The sequence below is a fragment of the Molothrus aeneus genome, chromosome 12, assembly GCF_037042795.1.
Source record: "Molothrus aeneus isolate 106 chromosome 12, BPBGC_Maene_1.0, whole genome shotgun sequence".
In the NCBI taxonomy this organism is placed as follows: Eukaryota; Metazoa; Chordata; class Aves; order Passeriformes; family Icteridae; genus Molothrus; species Molothrus aeneus.
The window spans coordinates 2,449,433-2,471,716 of record NC_089657.1 but is presented as its reverse complement, the minus strand read 5'-3'; the positions used below and the strand labels follow the sequence as shown (position 1 = coordinate 2,471,716).

Here is a 22,284-nt window from a genome sequence, read left to right as displayed (position 1 = left end):
GATCCCTAAGGGTTCTCATCCTCCTGCTTTTAATTATTCCAGTCAGGGACACTCGTCACGGTTTTAATGGAGAGACACGGACAGGTGACACAGCACCTAAAATGAGAGTAAAACTGATAACATGACATATTGTGTCATTAAACTAAAAATTGCTACTAGCAGCTCATTACTTTCCAAAATCTATTCCCATTTCAGAGCGAGGTATTACACAGTTAATTCTCAATTGTCAGGAAAACCTTTCCCTCCTGCTGCACTGCGCTTCCTTTATTTTTTCTCCCTCCTGTCTCAGATGTCTCATAACAACTGAAATTTTGTTCTCAGAAAAAAAAAAAAAAAAAAAAAAAGGGCTGATTTCTCACAGTGAAAATGTTGGGAAGAATTCCTTAGAGTGCAAAGATTTTCCATACTGCCCCAGAGTTTTTAGTGGGGTTAACTCTATTTTTAAGTAGAAATTTCAATTTGTTTTGTATTAGCAGCTGAAGGAAAGAGATAGGAAAGGGAACTGTGACCATTTTTGTTATTAGTGCCTGAACCCTAAAAAAATCTGAATTTTTGCACCTTTCTAATTTTTTTTAATTTAATATAATAAATATGGGAATTTGAGGATCTTTTCCCTCCTTGTCCCAGGGCACAAAGCCTCAGACCAGGCACCCCAAGCAAATCTTGACAGGAATTCCAGGGACCACTTTTCCACACAAATATTTGGTGCTGGCCTTTTTCTTCTCAGAAAACAATTTCCAGGAAAGAAAGAAAATGTGGTAAAATTTCTCAGATGGAATTTTCAAAATGAGTAAATAAATTCCACAAATTCAGAGACTGAAGAAGCCAAACTCTAATTAACCATATTACACCCATCCACTATTTTCTCTTTTATTTAGAATTAGAGGATGGACTACAACTAAATAAATGATTTTTTTTTTCTATTTTTCTTGGCCTTTCTTGTGTTTTATTCCCCCTTGGACTACCCATAATCCAAGGCAGAGCTGTAGCCAGCAGGCAATTAAAGGAACATCAGAGTTTAAAACCCTTTCCCTGCGTATTGACAGCCCCCATCTATTGTGCTATGACAGCACGAGGAGGTGCTACAGGTGCTTAATTCAATCCAGCCCCCTCTGAGCAGACAATGTCTTCATAGGAGACCAATATCCAGGAGATGAAGAGGAGGAAAAGAAAAATTAACTGTGGAAAGTTCAGCTAAGGGGGAGAAAATTGATATATTGACATAAATAGCTGAGGCTGTACAGGTAGTAATCGTTATTGCTCTGACCAACGAGGGCTGTTTCTCTCTATTGAACTCTGGCTAGGGTTGGTGTTCAGCTGATGAAAAATGGAACAATTGTTTGAAACAAGAATCTGCAGCAAGGTAAATAAAATGAGCTTAGGGCAGGCAGTTTACAGCTCTGCGGTATAAAGAGGTTTAAGGGGAAGCTGATATTTATTGTATTAAAGCATATTTTGAATGAGTTTCGAGCAATCGTTTCCCCAATGGCTCTAAGAAAATGGGAAGGCTTCTCATTAGGATGGGAACTGGATCAAAAAGTAAATAATCTTTTTTTTTTTTTAAGCACATCTATTGTGTCATGTTTTGTAATTGAATTAACAGGAACCAAGCTGATAATTCTTCAACATCTCCGTGAAACATGAGGAAGCAGCAGATTGAAAAATAGACATTAAGAGCCATAAAAATCACCTGTGGGAGATGGACATGGACAGGAGATTTCCCACTGGAAGTCCTCTCGTCCTCCCCTCTAAAACCAGTGCTAAAGCTCAAGGCAATTAAAACATATCCAAGCACTGCAGCCAGTTTGGGCCAGCCCAGAGTCTTAAAGAAAACAACATATTTTTATCATCATTTAAACCTACACTCTGTGGGAGTCCTGCTGATCTTTAATTATCACTTGTATATATAGAACACAGCTGTTCTCTATTTCTATAGAAAAGGAAACACAACAAAATGCATTTTTTTTCCAACTCATGTAGATTAACTCATGTCTTGAAAATCCAAAAAATGATGCTGGAAAAAGCAGTGGAATAATAGACTGGCTTTGCAAATAGAAATTATAAACACAAATTCCCAAAGTTGCAGTAGAAATGCTGTAGGAATAAACATTTTGTGAATGCCAAAGGACTCAGTAATTGTTGGATTGGAGGATCTGGGAGGTCTTTTCCAACCTTAATGATCCTGTAATTCCACTATATCAGCTTGGACAAGCTATCCTTGCATACAATTTCTCCATGAAATTAAATTCTGCTGTCCAACATGTGTCTGTTCCTGAGTTAATAAATTGGATAAATTGGGATGCAGTTGGGAATAACTCTGATGGACAATAACCAGGCCTTGTTTTCTCCTTCTCCCTCAAGACCTGGAAAACTTCGAGACGAGAGCGAGAAGCCCGGTGTCAGTGAGAGAGGGCCAAGGAGTGGTGCTGCTCTGTGGAACTCCCCCCCACCACGGAGGTACGATGGACACGGCCTGAGCAGCCCCTGCTCTGCCTCAGGAGGAGCAGAGTTCCCTGGGGGATTAGCACTGGAATTTGCTCCTGCATCAATTACCAGGGTTAACGACAAATTTGGATTTTGTTCCTTCAAAAGATGCTGGCTTCATGCTTTTTCAGGGCCTTTTTAAATTATTTTATTATTATTTCTATTATTATTTTAGTATTGTTTTAAATTTTTATTTTATTATTTTATTGATAGGTATTATTTCCTATTATTTTATTATTATTTTATTTTTATTATTGTATTATTTCATTATTATTCTATTTTATTTTTATTCTATTAATTTTATTTATATTTATTCTTTTATATTCTTTTATTATTTTATTTTTATTATTAATTTTTATTATTACTTTTTATTATTTTAAATTTTTATTTTGTTATTTTATTGATATTGATTATTTCCCATTTTTATTATTATTTTATTTATATTATTTTAGGTTTCTTATTTCATTATTATTTTTATTATTATTATTTTATTTTCATTTTATTTTATTTATATTATTTTATTTTTATTTTATTTTTATTATTTCATTGTTTTTATTATTTTATTTATATTATTTTAGGTTTATTTTATTTTTATTATTTCATTGTTTTTATTATTTTATTTATATTATTTTAGGTTTATTATTTCATTATTATTTTATTATTTTTATTATTATTTTCTTTTCATTTTATTTTTATTTTATTTTAATTTTATTTTAATTTTTTTTTTATTTCATTGTTTTTATTATTTTATTATTACATCAGGGAGTAATGATGCCTTAAGGAGCTGGAACAGAGGCTAGATAGAGTTAAGAGGAATAAAGTGGATATTTATTGAAGTGCCTTCAAAGGCCACACCCTGGCAGTACCCAAGTCACAGCTGTGGCTTTGCCCAGGTGGCTCCAAGATGGAAGCAAAAGAGGGCTTGGTCACAAGACCTCACATTTTTATAAGTTTTAGTCCATTTGCATAGGGAAGCCAACTGTCCAATTAATAGCTTCAAATGATGAAGATTCACCCTCCTCTTTTCACGTTGTTTATGCTTTGGGCCTGAAGTTTGAAGAGATTGTCCTTGAGTCCCCAGCTAGAACAGGATTGTTTTGTCTTCACCACCCTGTGAAAAGGTCCCAGTAACACTTAATATAAAGCTAAAAGAGGCACACCAAAACAGAACAGAAAAAACTCTAAAACCCAAGGGATAAATGTGACCTGTCATTCCTTGGGACACAGCAAGGACAGCATGAAGGATCTGCTGACATTCCTGGTTATCCCAGGGCCTTGGTCCTCATGGAATGGCAGAAAATCAGCCCTCAGCATTTCCTCCTACACCAAAACTACTCCAGGTCTGCCTGGAAAGGCTCCTTTCCCCTTAGTGCTTGCTGCTCAGTGCCCTCATTTGAATCCTGCATCAGACATGAAGGTTTGGGTTCTGCTCTTGAACCCCTGATTTTATCCCTTCCTGAGAATCAGAGAACAATCTAGACTGGAAGGGGCTTCTAGAGAGGTGAACTGCCTGTTTAAAGGAGGGCCAGATCAGGTTTCATAGGAATTGTCAGTGCTTCAGATGGGGAATGAAAAGGAATTTTCTGATTAATTACTTGGGGGTGCTCACCATAAGTCCCTGAGGATCTTCCTTTTGGGTGGGGTAAATCCAGGTGGAAATTTTACCCAAGTAAAGCAAGTATTTATTAGCAGAGGGGAAATATCAGTGACATAGTTACCAAATTGTCGTGTTCTGCCCTTAAAGAACAAGCAGCTCTTGGATGACTCACATTCTGCTTTTGGCAGCAGTGACCACACATCCACAGGAGCTGCAGTTTTCCATGCCCTGCTCCCAGCAACCCTCAATCCTTCTTAAAGAAACAGAGTTATGAGCCAAACTCCCAGGAGAAGGTGAATAGTGATGTGGAAAGAGGAGGCAGTATTTCAGAGAGGGAGAAAACCCCATCCATCACCAGCAACCCCTCCAGTCCTAGGGAGAGAAGTGTCAGCTCACTGGGTGTTTACAGCCATATGAAAGGAGGATATAATCAAGGAGATGAAGTGAAACAAGGTCCTTAAGGGCACGAAAGGCTTCCAAGAGTTCCTCAAATGTATCAGTGGGACAGGCAGAAAGACAACACATCCATCCTGCAGCCACTGAACTATCTGTTTCCCTCCTGCTGCAGGGAAAAATTATGATTTGACAAATAGGAAGGAGGGGAAGAAAACATTCAGAACAAATAAATAGTTACCAGGTGAGCTCCCCCCAGATTAATTGAGGTGACAAAATGGTATCCACCAGCAAAGCCTTCCCCAGAGTGTTCCTCAGCTGGGAGCTGCTGACCAACCTGGGAAATCCATTCCCTGTAATAACAAGGCCCCTGAGAACAGAGCCTGAGTCCTTTTGTCATCCCTAAACACTCAGTTCAGGATCCAAAATGATTTACCATGGGGATGGAGTACATGGTGTGAGCCATGACAAGGCAGAGGCTATTTCAAGATGCTTGGTAAGTCATTTTTGTTGAAAAAGGATTGTATATTTAGGGTTTTTTAATTGCAACCCTTGCTTCTACCTCCCAATACCTACAGGAGGAAGGATTACAAACTGTGCTCCCAGCTCACATTACAGGAGCTGTGTGCAGCACTTTAAATGTGTCAGGAATTAGAGAGATGTCAAGGAATTTGGAAGATAAGCCCTACCAGCAGGGAAAGAGTTGCCTTTCCTGTGATGTAATGACTTGAAGGAAGACAGGAACCCTCTGTACAGCAGTTGTTTGAAGCAGCTGCTATTAATATAGGAAATTTGAAATAGGAAGCACTGGGTAAAACCTCCTGCCAACCTCTAAAAGTCAGGATAACAATAGAAGAAGAGGAACAGAAATAATAGAATGGAAAACAAGGAGGGTTCATTAATTCAATTCCTCCCATATAACATCAAGAAGATGGAATGGGCTGCAGAAATGTTTCTACCCCTCATGGTCTCTAGGGAAGTGTCTCACTTCTGTTTCTCACGTTGCCAAGTTTGTCTGGTCCTGCAGACTGGAGTTAAACCTCCTGCTCACAGGAAAACTCTGCAGAGCTCATCAGGACACTCAGCTGCTTATCAGACGCCTAAAGTGTTGGGCCATGGTCAAAAATATGTAAAATATTTAAAGCTCAATTGGAATGTAACTTAATTTCCCAATAGAGGTGACAAGGAAAGATGTGCTGCTTCTTTTTTGTGTGCTGGTTTCTTAACTGAGAGCACTGCTAACCTATTTTTGTACAAGAGAAATGAGTGATTAGTTTAAATAGAGGACAGAAATCCATTAGTCAGCCACCAACCAAAAACAAACAAACAAACCCCACCAAGCAAACAAACAAAAGTACAAAAAGGCTGCTCCAGCAGCTTTCACATCAGCTTTAAAGCATCTCAGAGAACAAAAAGAGAATTCTATATTGCTGTGAACTAATATTAGGACTTTCAGGACTGATCAAACACAAGCATGAAAGAAAAAAATACCCACCCAAGTTTATACCTTAGATCAATTAGGACATTAAAAATTACAGTTAACAAACAAACAAAAAAAATCGCAGCCTGTAATTAGTTTTTAGAGCAAGAGCAGGGCTGCCCCAGGTTACCTGACCCAGCCCAACCCCTTTATTCCCTCAGCCCGCCCCTCCTCACTATTTTATGCCCTGGTGTCTCTGGTTATTTATGAGCCTCATTTCCACACCTTGCCAAGCTCAGCTCTGCCATCCCACTGCTTGTTAGTGAGGCTCAGCAGGGCAGGGGGGACCAGGTGAGCTGGATTTCTTCCTCAACCTCATCCCAGCTCTGCTTTAAGTTCTTAAGGTCAGCCCTTTCCCCCTGTGTAATCAACATATAGTAATATTTCACTATATTGTAATATAGTAATATTTTACTGGTGGGAAAAAAAAAAAAAGTGGTTTCTAGAGATTTCTGAGGTAGGGAAAGGCATGGAGGGAGGAAGTTGGAAGAAGCTTTAATTTCTGCAGCTACACATGAGCTTGACCTGCCTGTGCTTCAGAAGCTGCTGCCTAAATGGTAATACTTGACACAAGACTGTGGGGTGGACTGTTGTTCATTTATTTCCTCAGAAGTGAAGCCTGATCTAAAGGCTGTTTCCTCCGAGCTGGCTCCCTGCAGAGCTTTAAGGAAGTTGCTAATCTTGTTAGGAGCAGCAGGATCACTCTGCATTTGCATTTATTGGTGTGGAAGAGCTGCCAGGGCTGGGAGGGGGATGGAGGCTCTGGGCTTTCCTGCGTGCTGACATTGCTGTAGGGAGGATAAATGAACCCCAAAACACTCCTAAGGATGCAGGAGCCCCCTGTGGACCTGCTTGGGGGGGGATAAAATTTCCTAATTCTCAGCCTGCAGAAGGCTGGGGAAGGAGGTGAAGCGTGGAACTGGGTGTGTGCAGAGGATGGGAGGAGATGAGATGAGAAAGGGCCTTTGATTTCTGCATTTTCTATGAAACGCTGCACTTGGTAAAGTGCAGAATCTGACAGGGAGGGTTTGAGGTGTCTCTCCCTTTCTAGAACTCAGTCATGGGCTGGGAGTCCCTTTCTCTCTGCTCCTTATGAATCTTTAATCCAGCTCCAGAGAGGGAGAGGCCCCTCCCTGGGCCCAGCCTGCCCCAGCAGCACTGATTTGGGTTTGCTTGGGCTGAGGGAAGCATGGAATGTCCAACCCCCAGATCTGTACATCAGGAACGATTATCAGCTCTTTCCCAGCCGGGCTCTGCAGGAAAACTCTCAGGGCTGACAGAGGTGGGAGATGCTCTCCAGCCTGGCCAAGCTCGGGAATTGCCCACCTGGAAGGGAAGGTGGATTCACCAGATTTTGGGGTCTCTGGGGTGAGAAGGGACACTGACACCACAAATTAAAAAAAAAAGAAACCCAAATAAACACACCCTAATCTTGCAGCACTATAAAATAACTCCTGCTCTGCCATAAAAGTGAGAGCAAAGGGCTTTTTCTCCTTTTTTTTGGCCCATTCATTGGCTCTGCTCATCTGATTTATTCCAAGTGACCCAAAATGAAAGATTTTATAACACAGTTCTGGATTTTTTACTCTATTACCTGTTGCTGTAGTAACTTTCCAAGAAAAGATACTGAGTAAGGGAGTAGGTTGTTGGTATTATGCCTTAAAAGCATGAAAAAAAAAAGAGTTCAATCTCCAAAGTTTGGCTCCTTCCTCTTGAGATTTCATCCAACTCCCACTGAAGTCAATTAAAATTAGGGTTTCTACAGAGTTTAGTGGAGCTGAATTAGGCTCTAGGCAAGGATGGCCTGCAGATGGGTGATGATGAACCTGCTGCTAGGAGAGGGGGAGTGTTTGTATCCCTCATACTGGGGGGAAAAAGGATTTAAATATGACTAAGAGGCGACTGTGCTTGTTCCCAGTTAATGGGAAAATTCATCAATAGCCCCTGAAGCAATGGTGGGGAGCAGACAGGGAGAAACTTGAGAAAATGAAGTCAGCTGGAGCCCCCTGAGAACAGAAATCAGGACAGAAAAGGTCTGGTTCTCTTTTATTGATTAATTAATTCACAGATTGACCTCCTGAAGAATGTCTGTGTAGCACAAAGTTGGCATTAATAGAGTTTTATTTTATTCTATCTTGCACAGAGAATTCAGCTGCATCACCTGCTCCCATGGCTGGCTTTGCTTCCATGCCATAAAATATTTTAAAGATCCTTCCTGAGAATCCTTTTGGAGCCTGGGCAGGTACAGGGATGCCCTTAGAGGGGGTCAGGGCTTTCTTCACTCTGTAATTGCCACCACCAGAATTTGGCAGAGAAATTCCAAACTGCTTTTCCCTATGAATGATTCTTAAAATTATTTCCAGATTCTCTTGGATAAGCCATCCTGGCATGGAAATCTGGGCATCCAAATGTCAGGTCCAAGCACTCTGAGTGGTTTTATTGTCCAGAAGTGCCTTAGTGCAGGTCTGAGTAAGGAGAAAGGCAAGAATTCCAGCTGGCAGGAAAAGCACATTGGGGTACCAGCCCTCAGTGCTTTGGGAAATCTGGGGAGAAGGCAGATCCAAGGTATTTCTTCCACAGAAATGTGGACAACATTTAATTGAACACAGATTAAAGTATTTACCTGCAAATCTTCAGCGTTTTCTGTAGAGTCCCCATCTTGCAGCTAAGAGACCTTGAAAAAAAAAAAGAGTTGAAATCAGAATTTTGCACACTTTGGTCTGCTTGCCCAGACAGTCTGCAGTCAGCAAAACCTGTTCCTGAGCTAGGGAAACAGTCTGTGTGTCTCTGCAAGACAGATCACGTCACGGCTGCATCCTTATTTCTGATCCTTCCTGCAGGAAAACCCCTCCATCCCCAGATTTCCTTCAATAAACAGATGCATTAAGGCACCTCCAAGCCTAAGGGAAGGTAAATATGCAAAAGTGTGGCTTTGATCTTGTGGGTGAGCACGTGGGCCTGCACACACTGAGGATGAATTGCTGCATCTCCCAGGTTTACTGCAGAGCACGGCAAAGTTTCGCATTATCTGCAGGAAAAGGGAGCCCGTTGCAGGATTTAGCCAAGTATAGAAAGTGTCATTGATTGCTCCCTGGAGATGCATCATTTCTAATGAGAGTCCTAAAATGCTGGAAGCTGATAACATAAAACTCCACAAAACTACTGGAGTTTGCAGACTTATTACCATAGTGCTCCCAAGCTGGAGCTGAGGGGGGGAAAGCAACGTAAATAATCTTTTTGGAATGGGGTTGTTGATGGGGGAAATGTGTAAAAATGAAGCTGTTGGCAGAACACTGTTAGCTTATGAATTATGCATTTAATTAAGAGGAGCTAAACTGGTGGATTTGGAAAGTTCTGATTTACTGTGGCTTGTAAAAGACAGGGTTTGAGTCCTGCTCCTGCTGTTGGGTGCAGAGCAGCTGCAGAGAGGGGCTGGCAGGACACCCTGGGTCACCCCACACTGGGGCACCAGCTCTGAACCTGCTCCTCAGTGCCCGAGGCTTGGCCCAGAAGTCTTTCCCAAAAAAACAGGGAATGGTAAACTCACAAGGATATCTGCTTTTCCAGGGTGGGCTGGTCAAATAAATCAGTTTTAAGTTTCCTGGTCTTATAGATGTACATTATAAAGATTTGCATTGTGGAGCACCATGTGGGAAATGGGGGCAGAAAAGGGGCAGGAAGTGAGGATAGGGCAAGAAGTATGGAAGATTAGGGGATGTTCATTATCAAATGTGCTATAGGATCAAATTTAAAGTTGTCTCCAAAATACCTTTGTGCAGCTCAGCTCATCCCTCCATGAAAATCCAGTGTTCAAGCTCCTTGCTACCAGTTTAATTTTTCCATATTGAGAGTGAAGAAAGGAGCTATAGCAGCAAGCAGCAATTTGCCCTCTGGATTTTCAGAGGGAAAGTGCCATAAACAGAAATTAATTACTAAAGCAGCTTTCCCACACCAGTGCAGCACCCACCACCATTCCTGCTTAGGAGCAGGCTAGGCAGGACAATGAGAAGTAGTGGGGGACAGAAACTGCTGTGACCTCCTGAAGTGGCTTGAAATGAGCTGAAAACTCCAGCAATGCTTACCTGGCTATTGTAAAATTCAGGGTCACTGACAAAGGAAGGAATGATGGGGAGGATTCCATCTTATCAGAAGGCTAAGTAATTATGCTGTATTATTATTATTTATATATTATCTATTATACTATTGTATTATTACACTATATATAATATAGTATAATAGATATTATACTATATATTATATAGTATAATATATAGTAATATAATATATAGTATATGAAGATATATATTTATATACTATATATTATTTATTTATATTTTATTATTAAATTATTATTTATTATATATTTATATACTGTATATTATTATTTATTGTAGAAATAATAATAATATTTGTAGTAGTACTATTTATTATACTATATTATATTAAAGAATGCTATAGTAAACTATGATAAGGAATATAGAAAGGATATTTACTGAATGCTAAAAAGGTAATAATGAAAACTTGTGACTCTTTCCTGGCACAGCTTGGCCCTGATTGGCCAATGACTCAAAACAACTCACACCAGAATCCAATGAAACAATCACCTGTGGGTAAACAATCCCCAAACACATTCCAGATGAGCAAAACCCAGGAGAAGCAAATGAGATAAGAATTGTTTTCCTTTTCTCTGAGGCCTCCCTCGCTGCCTTTCAGCTTCCCAGGAGAAAAGCCCCGGCTGAAGGGATCGCGTTCAGGGAATGTGGATGCCACACCTGGCCTGTGCTAATTCGTGCCTCCCCGGTGGTTTTCCCTCGTTCCCCCTGCCAGCCCCGCTGGGAGGGATGTGTGACGCATGTCTGGTGTTTTCCAGCCTTGTCCTACACGTGGATCTTCAACAATACCACCCTGCACCTTGGGGAAGACAGCCGGCGCTTTGTGTCCCAGGCAACAGGAAACCTGTACCTGGCCAAGGTGGAGCCCTGGGACGCTGGGAATTACACGTGTGCCGTGAGCAGTGCCGAGGCTCAGCGCCAGGTGTGGGGAACCCCCACTGCCCTCAGCCTGAGGGGAGATGGTGAGTGCACAGAGGGGCTGGGCTGCCTCAAAACCCCAGCTGATCCCGCTACAGACGGGGGGAATTCATCCCCACAGAGGGAAAACTGCCCCAGCGAAGGTTCTGCAGCAGGGCATGGTCCCACACTGACCATGCCTTTTCGGGATTACCTAAAACAGAGGCCAGACAGAATTAAGGCAATAAAAAGCTGTTCTATTTATTGAAGCTGATCTATTTATTGAAACTGTTCTATTTATTGAAGGGCTTCAGGTACATTTTGGGCAGACAAAGCCCCCCAGGGGCTACACCCAAAAATGGACCATGGGTCAGGGTTTGCACACTTTTATAAGTTTGGTCCATTTGCATTTTGGGGGTGAATCTGGCAATTCCAGCTTCAGGTAATGAAGTCATTGAGCCCAAGTTGGCTCCCCCAGCTCCCTTTTGTTCCCATCTCTGGGCCCTGAGGCAGTGAGGTGTCCTTGATTGCCAGGCCTGCAGAGGAATTGTTGTGTCTGCCCCAAATGGGGAAGCAGCAGCAGCTCCCACTGAGTGTGGAGTTTGGAGTTACACACTAAAGAATTACAGAATTCCAAACAGATGGAAAGTAGAAAAGCTGAAATCCTAAGGCATCAGTGGTGTTTGAGCTGGCAAGGACAGGGATGAGGAGGTGAACACGCAAAGAAAGTTCTCAATGTCACTGAGCAACAAGAGATTGTCACATGGCACATTAATATTATTTCCCACCTCGTGCCTGTGTTGAGGTTTAAATCCAACAAATCTTTCTAAATTTGTCATCCTAACTATAGCTCAAATATCAAATCCAGAGAGCTGCTTTGAGTTGCCAAGGTGAGAAACTCCCCTGCACACGTACCAACGCCTTCCTGGCAACATTTGTAATTAAATGTTCACGGGGAGAAATGCAGACGTGGAAATCTGTACACAAAGTTTGTTTTGGGAGTTTGCCCACCTAAGTTTCAATATATTCGTGCTGTTTGCAAAGCAGTGGCAACAATCAGTCACAAAAGTCTGTGCAGAGTTGGATTTGGAGGATAAACAAAACTCAGCAGTGCATTATGGAATAAGAAATAAATAAATAAATAAAGCATGGAATAATGCTGTCACTGCGAGGCTCTGCTGTTCAATAACATCAGCAGATCACACAAAGCAAAGCTGCACTTCCTCAGCTCCAAAGTTAACAATTTGGCACAAACTCTGATTGCAGATGCTTAAGATCTTTTCTGATTCCTTTTTTCTTTTTTGCATGCTATTCCTTTTCTCAGACTCCTTCTATCAGTCCCTTTCTCTTCTCCCATTCTCTCTGCTGGCCTCTGGATTGACTCCAATGCTGGCAGCCTCTGAGGCAGCAGTGGAAGTCGCATGTGCAATATTATGCAGATGTCTGTTAAATATAAAACAAGAATTGGTTTGTTTCCTGTGTGGGATCTGGGCAAAGACACTGCAGGAAAATACCTGATTTATGTTCATCCCTACAGCTGGAATGAGTTTCACTGTGAGACACATAAAAGATATTGAAGAAGTTCAGCTAAAAGTTTAGTTTCCTAAATCCGTCCCAAACCTGCTGCAAAATTAAATGCCCTAAATTAATACTGGATTATCTGTGATTTATCAGATGTTCAGCCAGATTTTCAAATATGGTAATTCCATCTAATTACATTGGCGTTCCTCAAGTCTGCAACTCACATTTGGGTGTTTGAAAGACATTTTAGGAGTTTTGCAAGTAGTTTGTTCATGGGATTTTCTAATTTTCTTGCACATAGGATCACCACAGTGTCCTGAGTGTGACTAGTGGCAAAACTGTTGCTCGATAAGAGCTGTGAACCCAAAATTATCTCCAAAACCTTGATGCACAGCAGACTTGGAATGTAAAACTTGCATAAAGTCACACTCTTCAGCTCTAAATGCAGGGAATGGAGAGATTTCACAGAGCTTTCAGCAGAGGGCTGAACCCCACCTGGGACGTTAAACCCGCTCCATCACGGGTGGAACATGAGGCTCTGAGGAGATTCATGCCACCCTCCCTTTCACCCTGAAGCTGTGCTGCATGAGAAGGTCTGGGGCTCAGCTGGACTGAGCTGTTTTGATGTTCCACAGGTGTGATGGGGGAGTATGAGCCAAAGATTGAGGTGCGCTTTCCAGAAACAACCCACGCCGCCAAGGGCTCCTCCGTCACGCTGGAATGCTTTGCCCTGGGAAAGTAAGAGCTTTGTTTTTATTCAGTCTGGGGTTTAACACTGCTCCTGTCACGTTAGGATTATTCTGGTCAGAATGGGAATTGTGAATCTTGTGGTTTTTTAACCTTGCTTTGATTGTGCCGCGTGTTCCCAAGGAAATGAGAGAGAGCACTGTGCTATAACTGAGGCTCACGTGGGTGCAGGGGGAGGGAATGTGGGAAGAGGAGGGGAAACTGGAGCAAAGATTTTCTTTCCTGCGTGTAGTTTTGACTCTGAGATGAGACCTGACTCCAGGAGACAGCGCTCAGTGTACCCTGATAGAGATCACAGTAGGAATGGTTTTTGTGCTTGTGCGACATCATGGAATCACAGACTGCTCTGGGCTGGAAGGGACCTTAAAGCTCTTCCAATTCACCAAATTTCCACCCCCTGCCCTCAGCAAGAGCTTCTTCCACTGTCCCAGGTGCTCCCAGCCCTGTCCAGCCTGGCCTTGGGCACTGCCAGGGATCCAGGGGCAGCCCCAGCTGCTCTGGGCGCCTGTGCCAGGGCCTGCCCACCCTCACAGCCAAGGATTCCTTCCCAAAATCCCATATAAACCTGCTCTTCTTCAATTTAAACCCATTCCCTGTGTCCCATCACTCCATCCCCTGTCAATTGTCTCTCTCCATCTTTCCTGGGGCTCCTTCAGGCCCTACAGGGCCACCCTGAGCTCGGCCCAAAGCTTCTCCTGTGCAGGTGAACAATCCCAGCTGTGCCAGCCTTTCCTCCCAGCAGAGCTGCTCCATCCCTGGCATCATCCTGGAGCCTCCTCTGGGCTCTCTCATTGCTAAAAATCAAACGTGGGGAATCAGATTATATTTGAAGAGTATTGGGCATGGATCTCCTGACCCTCCTGTCTCCAAAGCAATGCTGAGGAGCCCTGGGAAGACCCAGCAGCAGCCCTTCCTTCCAAAAATCCATTTTCCTGCATTTTTCTGTGTTTTCTTGCACTGCTGTGCCTGTTCCCAGCTGCACTGGTGGCTCAGGCAGCTGCTCTGCATTCAGGGAGCAGCTTGGGGACTGAATCACTGTAACCAGCCCACAAACACCAGTCTTTCCACTGAGCATCATTGGAAAAGCCCAAATAACCCTGAGATTGTTGACCTCTATTTAGTTTAAGTTCACTTTGACAATCCATTTTAAGGCTGTAAGCTTTTAAAGTGTTTAGAGCTTTCCCAGAGGTTAAAAGCCTGACTTGCAGACAGCACAAATTAATCAAATGTTCCTCTGGAACCTAGGCTGGCAAGTAGAAAAATAAAGCAAATAAAAAGTTAATAAGATTGAAATGGCCTTGCCTTTCTGATGAGATTTCTATACAAACTAATACCAGAGATAATTTTTATTAAAGGTATATGCACTTTTTTTTTTGGCCCAAAAGCAGTACCAGACTTTAGCACTCTTGGTAAAGCTGATTTTCTTTCCCAAATTCTGTCAAGCTACTTCTCTTTAAATACCTCCTTAATTGTGTGTTAGTCCGTGCAGGCTCTACATTTCAAGTTGTCATTTCTTATTTCCATCTGTTGCATGGAAAGCATTGAACAATGATGGAGAAAAAGCCAGGAAATGAGATGTACAAAGCACTGACATCTTAGTGAAGGGGTAAAGATGGGTCATGTTAATGTGATGAACAGATTTTACCATTTTAAGAACATCTTAAGGAGAAAAAAGGGGACTGAGAGGACATATGGATAATGAGATCCCTCAGGGAGACCCTTCTATGCAGTGCTTAGGAATGCCTGAGAGGGTTAATGCAGCTTTAATGTAGATTTTCCTCTACATGTGCAGCTGAAAGCAGTGCTGCCAGACCTCCCTGGAGTTATCCTGCCTAAGTACCAGGGATCCATGGCCAAAATCCACTTTCCACACACTCTGGTGTCACAGTGCTGATGTGCACCCCGTGTAGGAGGTGCTCCTTGGGAGCAGAGGCTCTTGGGTGCTGATACTGGAGGATTTCTCACAATTTCTCCTCTAAAATTTTATTTTTAGAAGTTCACTGTCTCATATAGAACTGCACAGGTTTCACTCTGCACTTTTTTTCTCTCCCTAAACAGAGCCTTAAACCACCTTTTCACCAACATGTCCATCAGTGCAAAAAGCTTTATTTCAGAGCTGGCACTTAGATGTGAATAAAGCAGGCAAAACAGATTGCAGGTGAAACACTCTTAACTTATTAGATAAGGCCAGATTTCTAGAGGCATGCAGGTGATTAGTGGCACTGTGAAAAGCTGGAAGTTTCCTGCCTCCAACTGCTTACAATTGCAGGCAGAACCATCTCAATGCAGCAGCACCTTCAGATTCCCAAATTCCTCTAAAACCCTGGCCCCTGCTATTGTCTGTTTATGTTAAAATCAATTCAGCCCAGCATTTGTTGAGCTGCACCTCTGATCTGCCACGAGCACCGGTGGTTATTATCTCGCTCAGGTTTCAGAACTGCTTTCCCATTATCCATAATTTTCTATATTCACACTGTTAAGCCGCTGGCTCTGACAATGCTGTGGCTGCTGCTGCCTGGGCACTGTGAATAACAGAAATCTTTCATGCTGAAGGCAGATCATAGGCAACCCGCTGGGGTTTTGGGCTGCAAAAGTCTTAAATGAAAGTAGTTTTGTGGTATTTAGAGAAATAGCGTCTCGTTTTCTGTGCGGAACAGCAAATCACACCAATTGGGCCTGGCTCAAAAGGCACTTCCACAGTTCAGGTGCAGCTAGGAGAGGCCAGGCTCTTGGCTGAGTTTAAAACTTGCTTCAAAACATCTTAAAAATGCCTTTTTTTAACGTGGGGGAGCTCAAAGTCACCCAAATGTGCTCCTGAGGGGCACCCTGGGGTAGGTGCATTCCACACAGATCTGTTGCAAAGCTCTTTTTGCACTTCACATTAAAATATCACTAAGGATATTTACAAATCATCTACCAGCCCCAGAAATTCTTCTTGTTTTGAGGAAAAGAAGGGGTTGAATAAGAATTTCTCCCTGCAAAGAGGGTTTGGAGGGGTGGATCCCAAATGGACAATGGATCTCAGGCCAGTCCTTGACTTTGAACCTTATTTTATAGAGCAGACACCACAAATAGAAGATTTGGAAAAGCAAATTAGTGCTTGCTCTGATGGGATTATAAAATAAAGCGCAGCTCTCTGACGAATCTAAACAGGCAAAAAACTGCACCTTATACTTAATCCTCTGAAAGAGGGAAAACTGAAATATGAAATAGTGGCTCCACTATTTCAAATCCTGCAGCTTGTGGCAGTTTAATAGAAGAGATGAGACTTTGTGTTCTGCACCAATATTCATTACAATGACAGTGTTTAATATTATGCCAGGATTAAAAGTCCTGGTTTGGATCAAGCTCTATTAATCATGCCATATATCCAAATTATCGTTCCCTGTCTTTCAGGGGATTGAGCACCATGGAAAGAATTATGTTCAGTTGAGTTACACTGTGCTGCTTTCTGTAGATTTCTCTCAAAATAACTTTTTTTTTCCTGTTGCACAAATAAGAATAGGCCCTGGAACGAAAATAAGCAAAGTAGTTTCCATGTCTGGTGCACATATTTATTAAAGTCTGTCTGTGGTTTATATTTTTCTTCATTCCCTTCTCAAAGAAAAGGAAATAATCAGTTCACAATCCCTGCAGATGGGCTGTTGCCAGCTGAGGTTGTAAAAAGCATATGTGAATAACATAAAATAAGATTTCTTTCAACCCCAGAATATTCATTTTTCATGGGAAGTTCCCACCTATTCCTCTAAATGTATTCACAGAAGGGTTTTTTCTAGCAGCTCTTGGAATAAATAGATAATCACACAGCTCCAAGGGGGTTCCAAATAACCATTTTTACTAAATTTACATAAAAATCCCAGGCTTCACCTCTGGTATATTCTCAAGTTGTTGATGTAGGAGGCTTTAAAAGGGTGAGTTATGGGAAATCCCAGATATGGGGATGACTTTGGGCAGCACAAGTGAAGTTTCCAGCCCCTCTTTTCCATCCCTGACCAAAGCAAGGCCTGGATTTGTCCTTCCAGGGATGAGCAGATCCCCTCTCACACAGCTCAGGTGGTGCCTCCAGGAGAGTGGCTTCAGAAAAGTGCTGTTTTCAGGTAATCCATCAGGAGGATCCAAAATTAAATGCTTTAATTATGGCGCTCCTCAGATCCTAATTCTCCCCGGTGTCAGCAGTGATGCGCCTCTCAAAGCTCAGCTCGGGCTCATTTGTCTAACGAACCACGGGCTTCATTATCCCAAATGCAGATTGAATTTCCCTTTGAAGGGCCCCCAGATGCACAGGACAAAAGATGAGCCACGGTCCCAATGCATCATCTCTGCTGAAAAAGGTGAAACCTCCCTCATGGTGTGGGTTCTAATTCTGCAGACAAATTAATTTCGCGTTCGCTGTGACAAGAACTTGTCACCAACCACAAAATATTTTCCATCTCCTTTTCTTTCCCAGTTAGTAACTTATGGTTTTGTGATTCTGCTGCCTGTATGGTGGAATATAAATTAAATTAGTGCTCCTGGATGCTCTGAAGGTTTCAAATAAACTGCAGATTTATGTACTAAGACACTCTCATATTTATGCACTGTTTTCTTATTTACTCAGGAGAAAGCCAGACTTTGTGTATGAAGTGTAATAAATTTGGGAAGTGCACTCATTGTTTCTTCATGTACTCCAAAACTTTTTTAGGCCCAAGCAGTTAATATTTTTAATCTGGTTATTGGAAGGGACTGAAGGACAGAAGGACAATGAGGGGCAGGGCCACCCCAAAGCTGCAAGGGCAGGAGCTGCTCTGTGCAGGAATATGAACATGCAAAACAATCCCACAAAAATTCACAAGGCTGAATTAGGTTTTATACACAATTACCTACTTCTAAATGAATGTTTTACTCCTTAAAGCATCAATTTCTAAATAGATTCCTTGTCCCAAAACCCAATTTAATCAAACTGGTTTTTTTTAACCTTGAAAGGTTTCACATGGCCTGAGTAAGAGTTGCTATTAAGAGATTTGGTTATAAAGGTGGAAACTAGCAGCAGAAAAAAGTGAAACCAGCCAAAAAACTCTTATTTTCTGAAAAATACAGTGATTGAACAGGCTGGGAATTCTGTAGCAATAAGGTACCAATAAAGAAATGCAGATATTCTCTAGGAAGGTCCATCCCATGCATTGGCTGAGTTATGGATCCTGCCAGATCCTGCTCCTTTACCTGTAGCTCAGGTGGAGGTGCTGTCCTGACCCAGGAATTCCTTCTCCTGATAAAATCCAGGAGAACAAAGTGCAGTTAACTATTTATTGTCTTTAAACACAGCAAAACTGATGAGCTCTGAGGTTTCTCTGTCCTCCTGCTCAGCTGACATCAGGAGTGAGCGTCAAACACCCTCATGTTTGGCCAAAAATGAGCTGAGCTTGCCTCGAGACATCCCCAAGGATGTGATTAAAAGTCTGTGGTGTGGAGAAGGAGATCAGGGGAGCATCTTCTGCTCAAACCTTGGCCAAGCTGACAGAAGGAGCCTTTTCCCACCTAGCACTGCCTCTGGCCTTGGTGTCAGCACAGAATTCCCTTGCTCACGAGCAACCAGAGCTGAGAGAAAACAAATGGCTGAGAGAATAGGAAATATGGAGATGAAGCTCCTTCAGGTGGCAGAATGCATCTAATTATTGGGGTTTTTTTCTCCCATATGGCTGCTGGTTCCCTTTAATCTCTTTGTTATAAAAAAAAAATAAAATTAAATCCAGAAGAGACGCCTTTAAAGCAAGCGGTTAAACGCTCCTGGCATTCTGCAGGCTGCTGCTGCACACTTGCTGCTCCCCCAGTGTTGAATATGCAGGAGGATTCGAAGAGCCAGCCTGCTCTCCTTGCTGTGGATCAATCCCAGCCAGGCTGGGAAGCTCCCCTGGCTGCTTTCCTGCCTGGAGCACGGCAGACACGAGCCAGGCTGGGTCTGCACTAGAGCTGTGCTGCTTTTAAACAGCCAAAAGTACCTTGCTTTATAACAACTGAATAAATAACTGAATAAATAACTGAATAAATGACTGCATAAATGACTGAAACTAACTTGCTGTAGAGGAACCCTGCAGGAATGCTGCAGGAGGAAAGAAGGCTCAAGGGAAGCCTCGCTGCTCTCTAAAAACACCTGGAGGGAGCTTGAGCCAGGTGGGGATGGGCTCCTCTGGCATGACAACAGCCTCCAGCTGCACCAGGAGCGGTTTGGGTTGGATTTTTAGAAAAATTGGTTCATGGAAAAAGCAGAGAAACGCTGAAGTTCTGGAGTCACCAGCCCTGGAAGGTTTCAAAGCATGAGTAGATGTGGCAGCTCCTGATTAGAGAGCGGGTGGAAGGTTGGACTTGATCTTGGAGGGCTGTGGTGTTGTGAGGTCCCCAGGATGAGGTGAGAGAGGAGAATTTGACTCCATGTTCTCAGAAGGCTGATTCATTATTATATTATATTATATTATATTATATTATATTATATTATATTATATTATATTACATTATATATTACATTACATTATCTTACATTATATTATATATTACATTGCATTATATATTACATTACATTATATTACATTGCATTATATATTATATTACATCATATATTACATTACATTATATTACATTACATTATATTACATTACATTACATTATATATTACATTACATTATATTACATTATATTATATATTACATTGCTTTATATATTACATTACATTATATTACATTGCATATTATATTACATTGCATATTATATTATATTATATTATATTATATTATATTATATTATATTATATTATATTATATTATATTATATTATATTATATTATATTATATTACATTACATTATATTATATTATATTACATTATATTACATTATATTCTAAAACTATACAAAGCTATAGAGAAAGGATGCATCAGAAGGCTAAACAAGAATGATAATGTGATAAAAGCTCGTGACTGACTCCTCAGAGTCCAACACAGCTGATGGTGATTGGTCATTAATTAAAAACAATTCACATGGAACCAATCAAAAATGCACCTGTTGCGACCTCCAGACCACATTCCAAGCAAACAGATAATTATTGCTTTCATTTCTTTTCTGAGGCTTCTCAGCTTCTCAGGAGAAAAATCCTGGCGAAGGGATTTTTCAGAAAACATCCTGGTGACAGGGGTCTTTTCCAGCCTGAATGATCCTGTGGTTCTGTGCCAAGGTTTCTGGAGGAGACAGCACCTTTTAACAGTTCCCTCAGGAAAAACGAACCCTTAGAAATTCCCTAGGAAGGAATGGTATTAAATATCTGAAATAGCTTTTGGTCTTGCTGGAAAGGACAGGTAATAAAGGGGGTGGTGACAGTGGCTGTTGTCCAGAAAGATCTGGAATTTTTTTAGAATTTGACCAAAATGAGGAAAAGTGGAATAAAATCTCAGTTTTGCTTTGCAGGCCTTTGACTGCTTAGCAATATCTGACATGTCCCAGTCACTCCTGTTTGTAGGAAATTGTTCAGAGAACTCACAATTCCCCCAATTCTGGTTCTTCTTGCTCAGAGGAAGTTGTGAACATCACAGACACACAGAGTCAAAATGCAGAGATCAGGCCCAAACTTCCTGAATTATTGAGAAATTAATCCATTCTGTATTTGTGACTTGATTTCTTTGTTCAATAAACAAGGACTTGAACTTGAATAATTTAAGGTGCGAGCAGGAATTAAAAGGGAATAAAAGGAATTTATTATTATTAAAAAGGAATAAATCCTTTGTAAGTCAGCACTGCAGGCAGAGACCTTGGAGACTGGAAACAAGGACTTGTAACTTCCATGAAAGTTGTGTTTTCAGTTGGTGTGGATGTTACTTCCAGTGGAAAAGAAGTCAGCATTTAGCCTAAGCCCCTGTAAAAATCTCAAAATTGAATTTGTTAGAAAAAGCAACTTACTTCAGTTTGCAGAAACAGCAAACAACTGTGAAATCCACGACTATTAATATTTCAAAGTGTTTTGGTGACATAATAGATCATGAAAGTGAGGCTCCCATGGTTTGTGATATTACCAGAAATCCAAGATGTATTTATAGCTGCCTTCACACTTCACTGTTTTGTGTTGTATGGGATACATTGATCCAAATATAAATGAAAATGATAGAAAGCTTCAAAAACATGAAAAAAGAATTATTTCTTTTTTCTATCTCTTTCCAGCCTCAATGTTTTGTTCTTTCCTCTCCTCACTCAATTCTCTGTTCTCTTCTACCTTGGCTCCTGTTTTTTATATTTAGATTTATTGGTATTTTTAGATCTTTTGAAACCTTGGCCAATATTTCCTATTTTGGGGTATGAAAATGCCTTTATTGCTACAGGGAATTTGTTTGCTGGGAGAACCAGTCAATAATTCAGAACTTCTGTGGTGTTTACTTGGACTTGCAAAGTCATTGCTTCAGTGTCACAGGGCTTAAAAACAGGTTTGAGCCCCAAGTAAGAGTTACTAAGGGGAAAACACAAATTGGCCTAAGGAAAAATCATAGAACTGACTGAGGATTTCATCCCACTTTGGACCTGTGCTCCTAAATAAATTGGACATGCTATAAAATCTGAGTCTTATATGAACCTCTGTATGTCACACTTAGGAATTATTTCTTTTTAAAAAATATTGCTACTCTCAAGAAAGGATTTTACATTCTTTTTCCTCTGCTGTAACCAATGCTGTCTCTTTTTCTCCAATAAATACAATTCTTTAGTCCTGTCCCAAGTATTAGCTGGAAGAGGTCTGATGGAAAATCCTTGGCAAAGAAAATCCAACACAGCAGGACTGGGGGAGTTCTTGAAATCCCCAACGTTGAGCAGGAAGATGAAGGTTCCTACGAGTGCACCGCAGCAAACACCCGAGGAATAAACACTGCAAGAGGTCAATTATTTGTCTATGGTAAGCAGATTAGGTGAATTTTGCTTTTTAATGAAGAGCAGGATGGAGTTCTGCTGTATTGTGCAGATGAGGTCTCCCAGCCCCTTCCTGGAGGTAGAAAGTGCATGTCAGGTTAAGCTGATTAAAAACTGATTGGGGGCTCTCAGTGACCTTCACT

General features: G+C 41.4%; 1 protein-coding gene across 3 annotated transcripts in view; it reads left to right on the top strand.

Annotated features, from left to right (window-relative positions):
• Positions 1-22,284, top strand: part of LOC136561650 (contactin-6-like) — a 130,939-nt gene that overhangs the window by 65,807 nt on the left and 42,848 nt on the right. For all 3 annotated transcript variants that reach the window (XM_066558056.1, XM_066558055.1, XM_066558053.1), the window contains 4 exons: positions 2,362-2,457; positions 10,825-11,028; positions 13,120-13,222; positions 21,943-22,127. In XM_066558056.1, the coding sequence (XP_066414153.1) occupies positions 2,362-2,457; positions 10,825-11,028; positions 13,120-13,222; positions 21,943-22,127 (588 nt within the window). The remainder of the gene's footprint in view (positions 1-2,361; positions 2,458-10,824; positions 11,029-13,119; positions 13,223-21,942; positions 22,128-22,284) is intronic.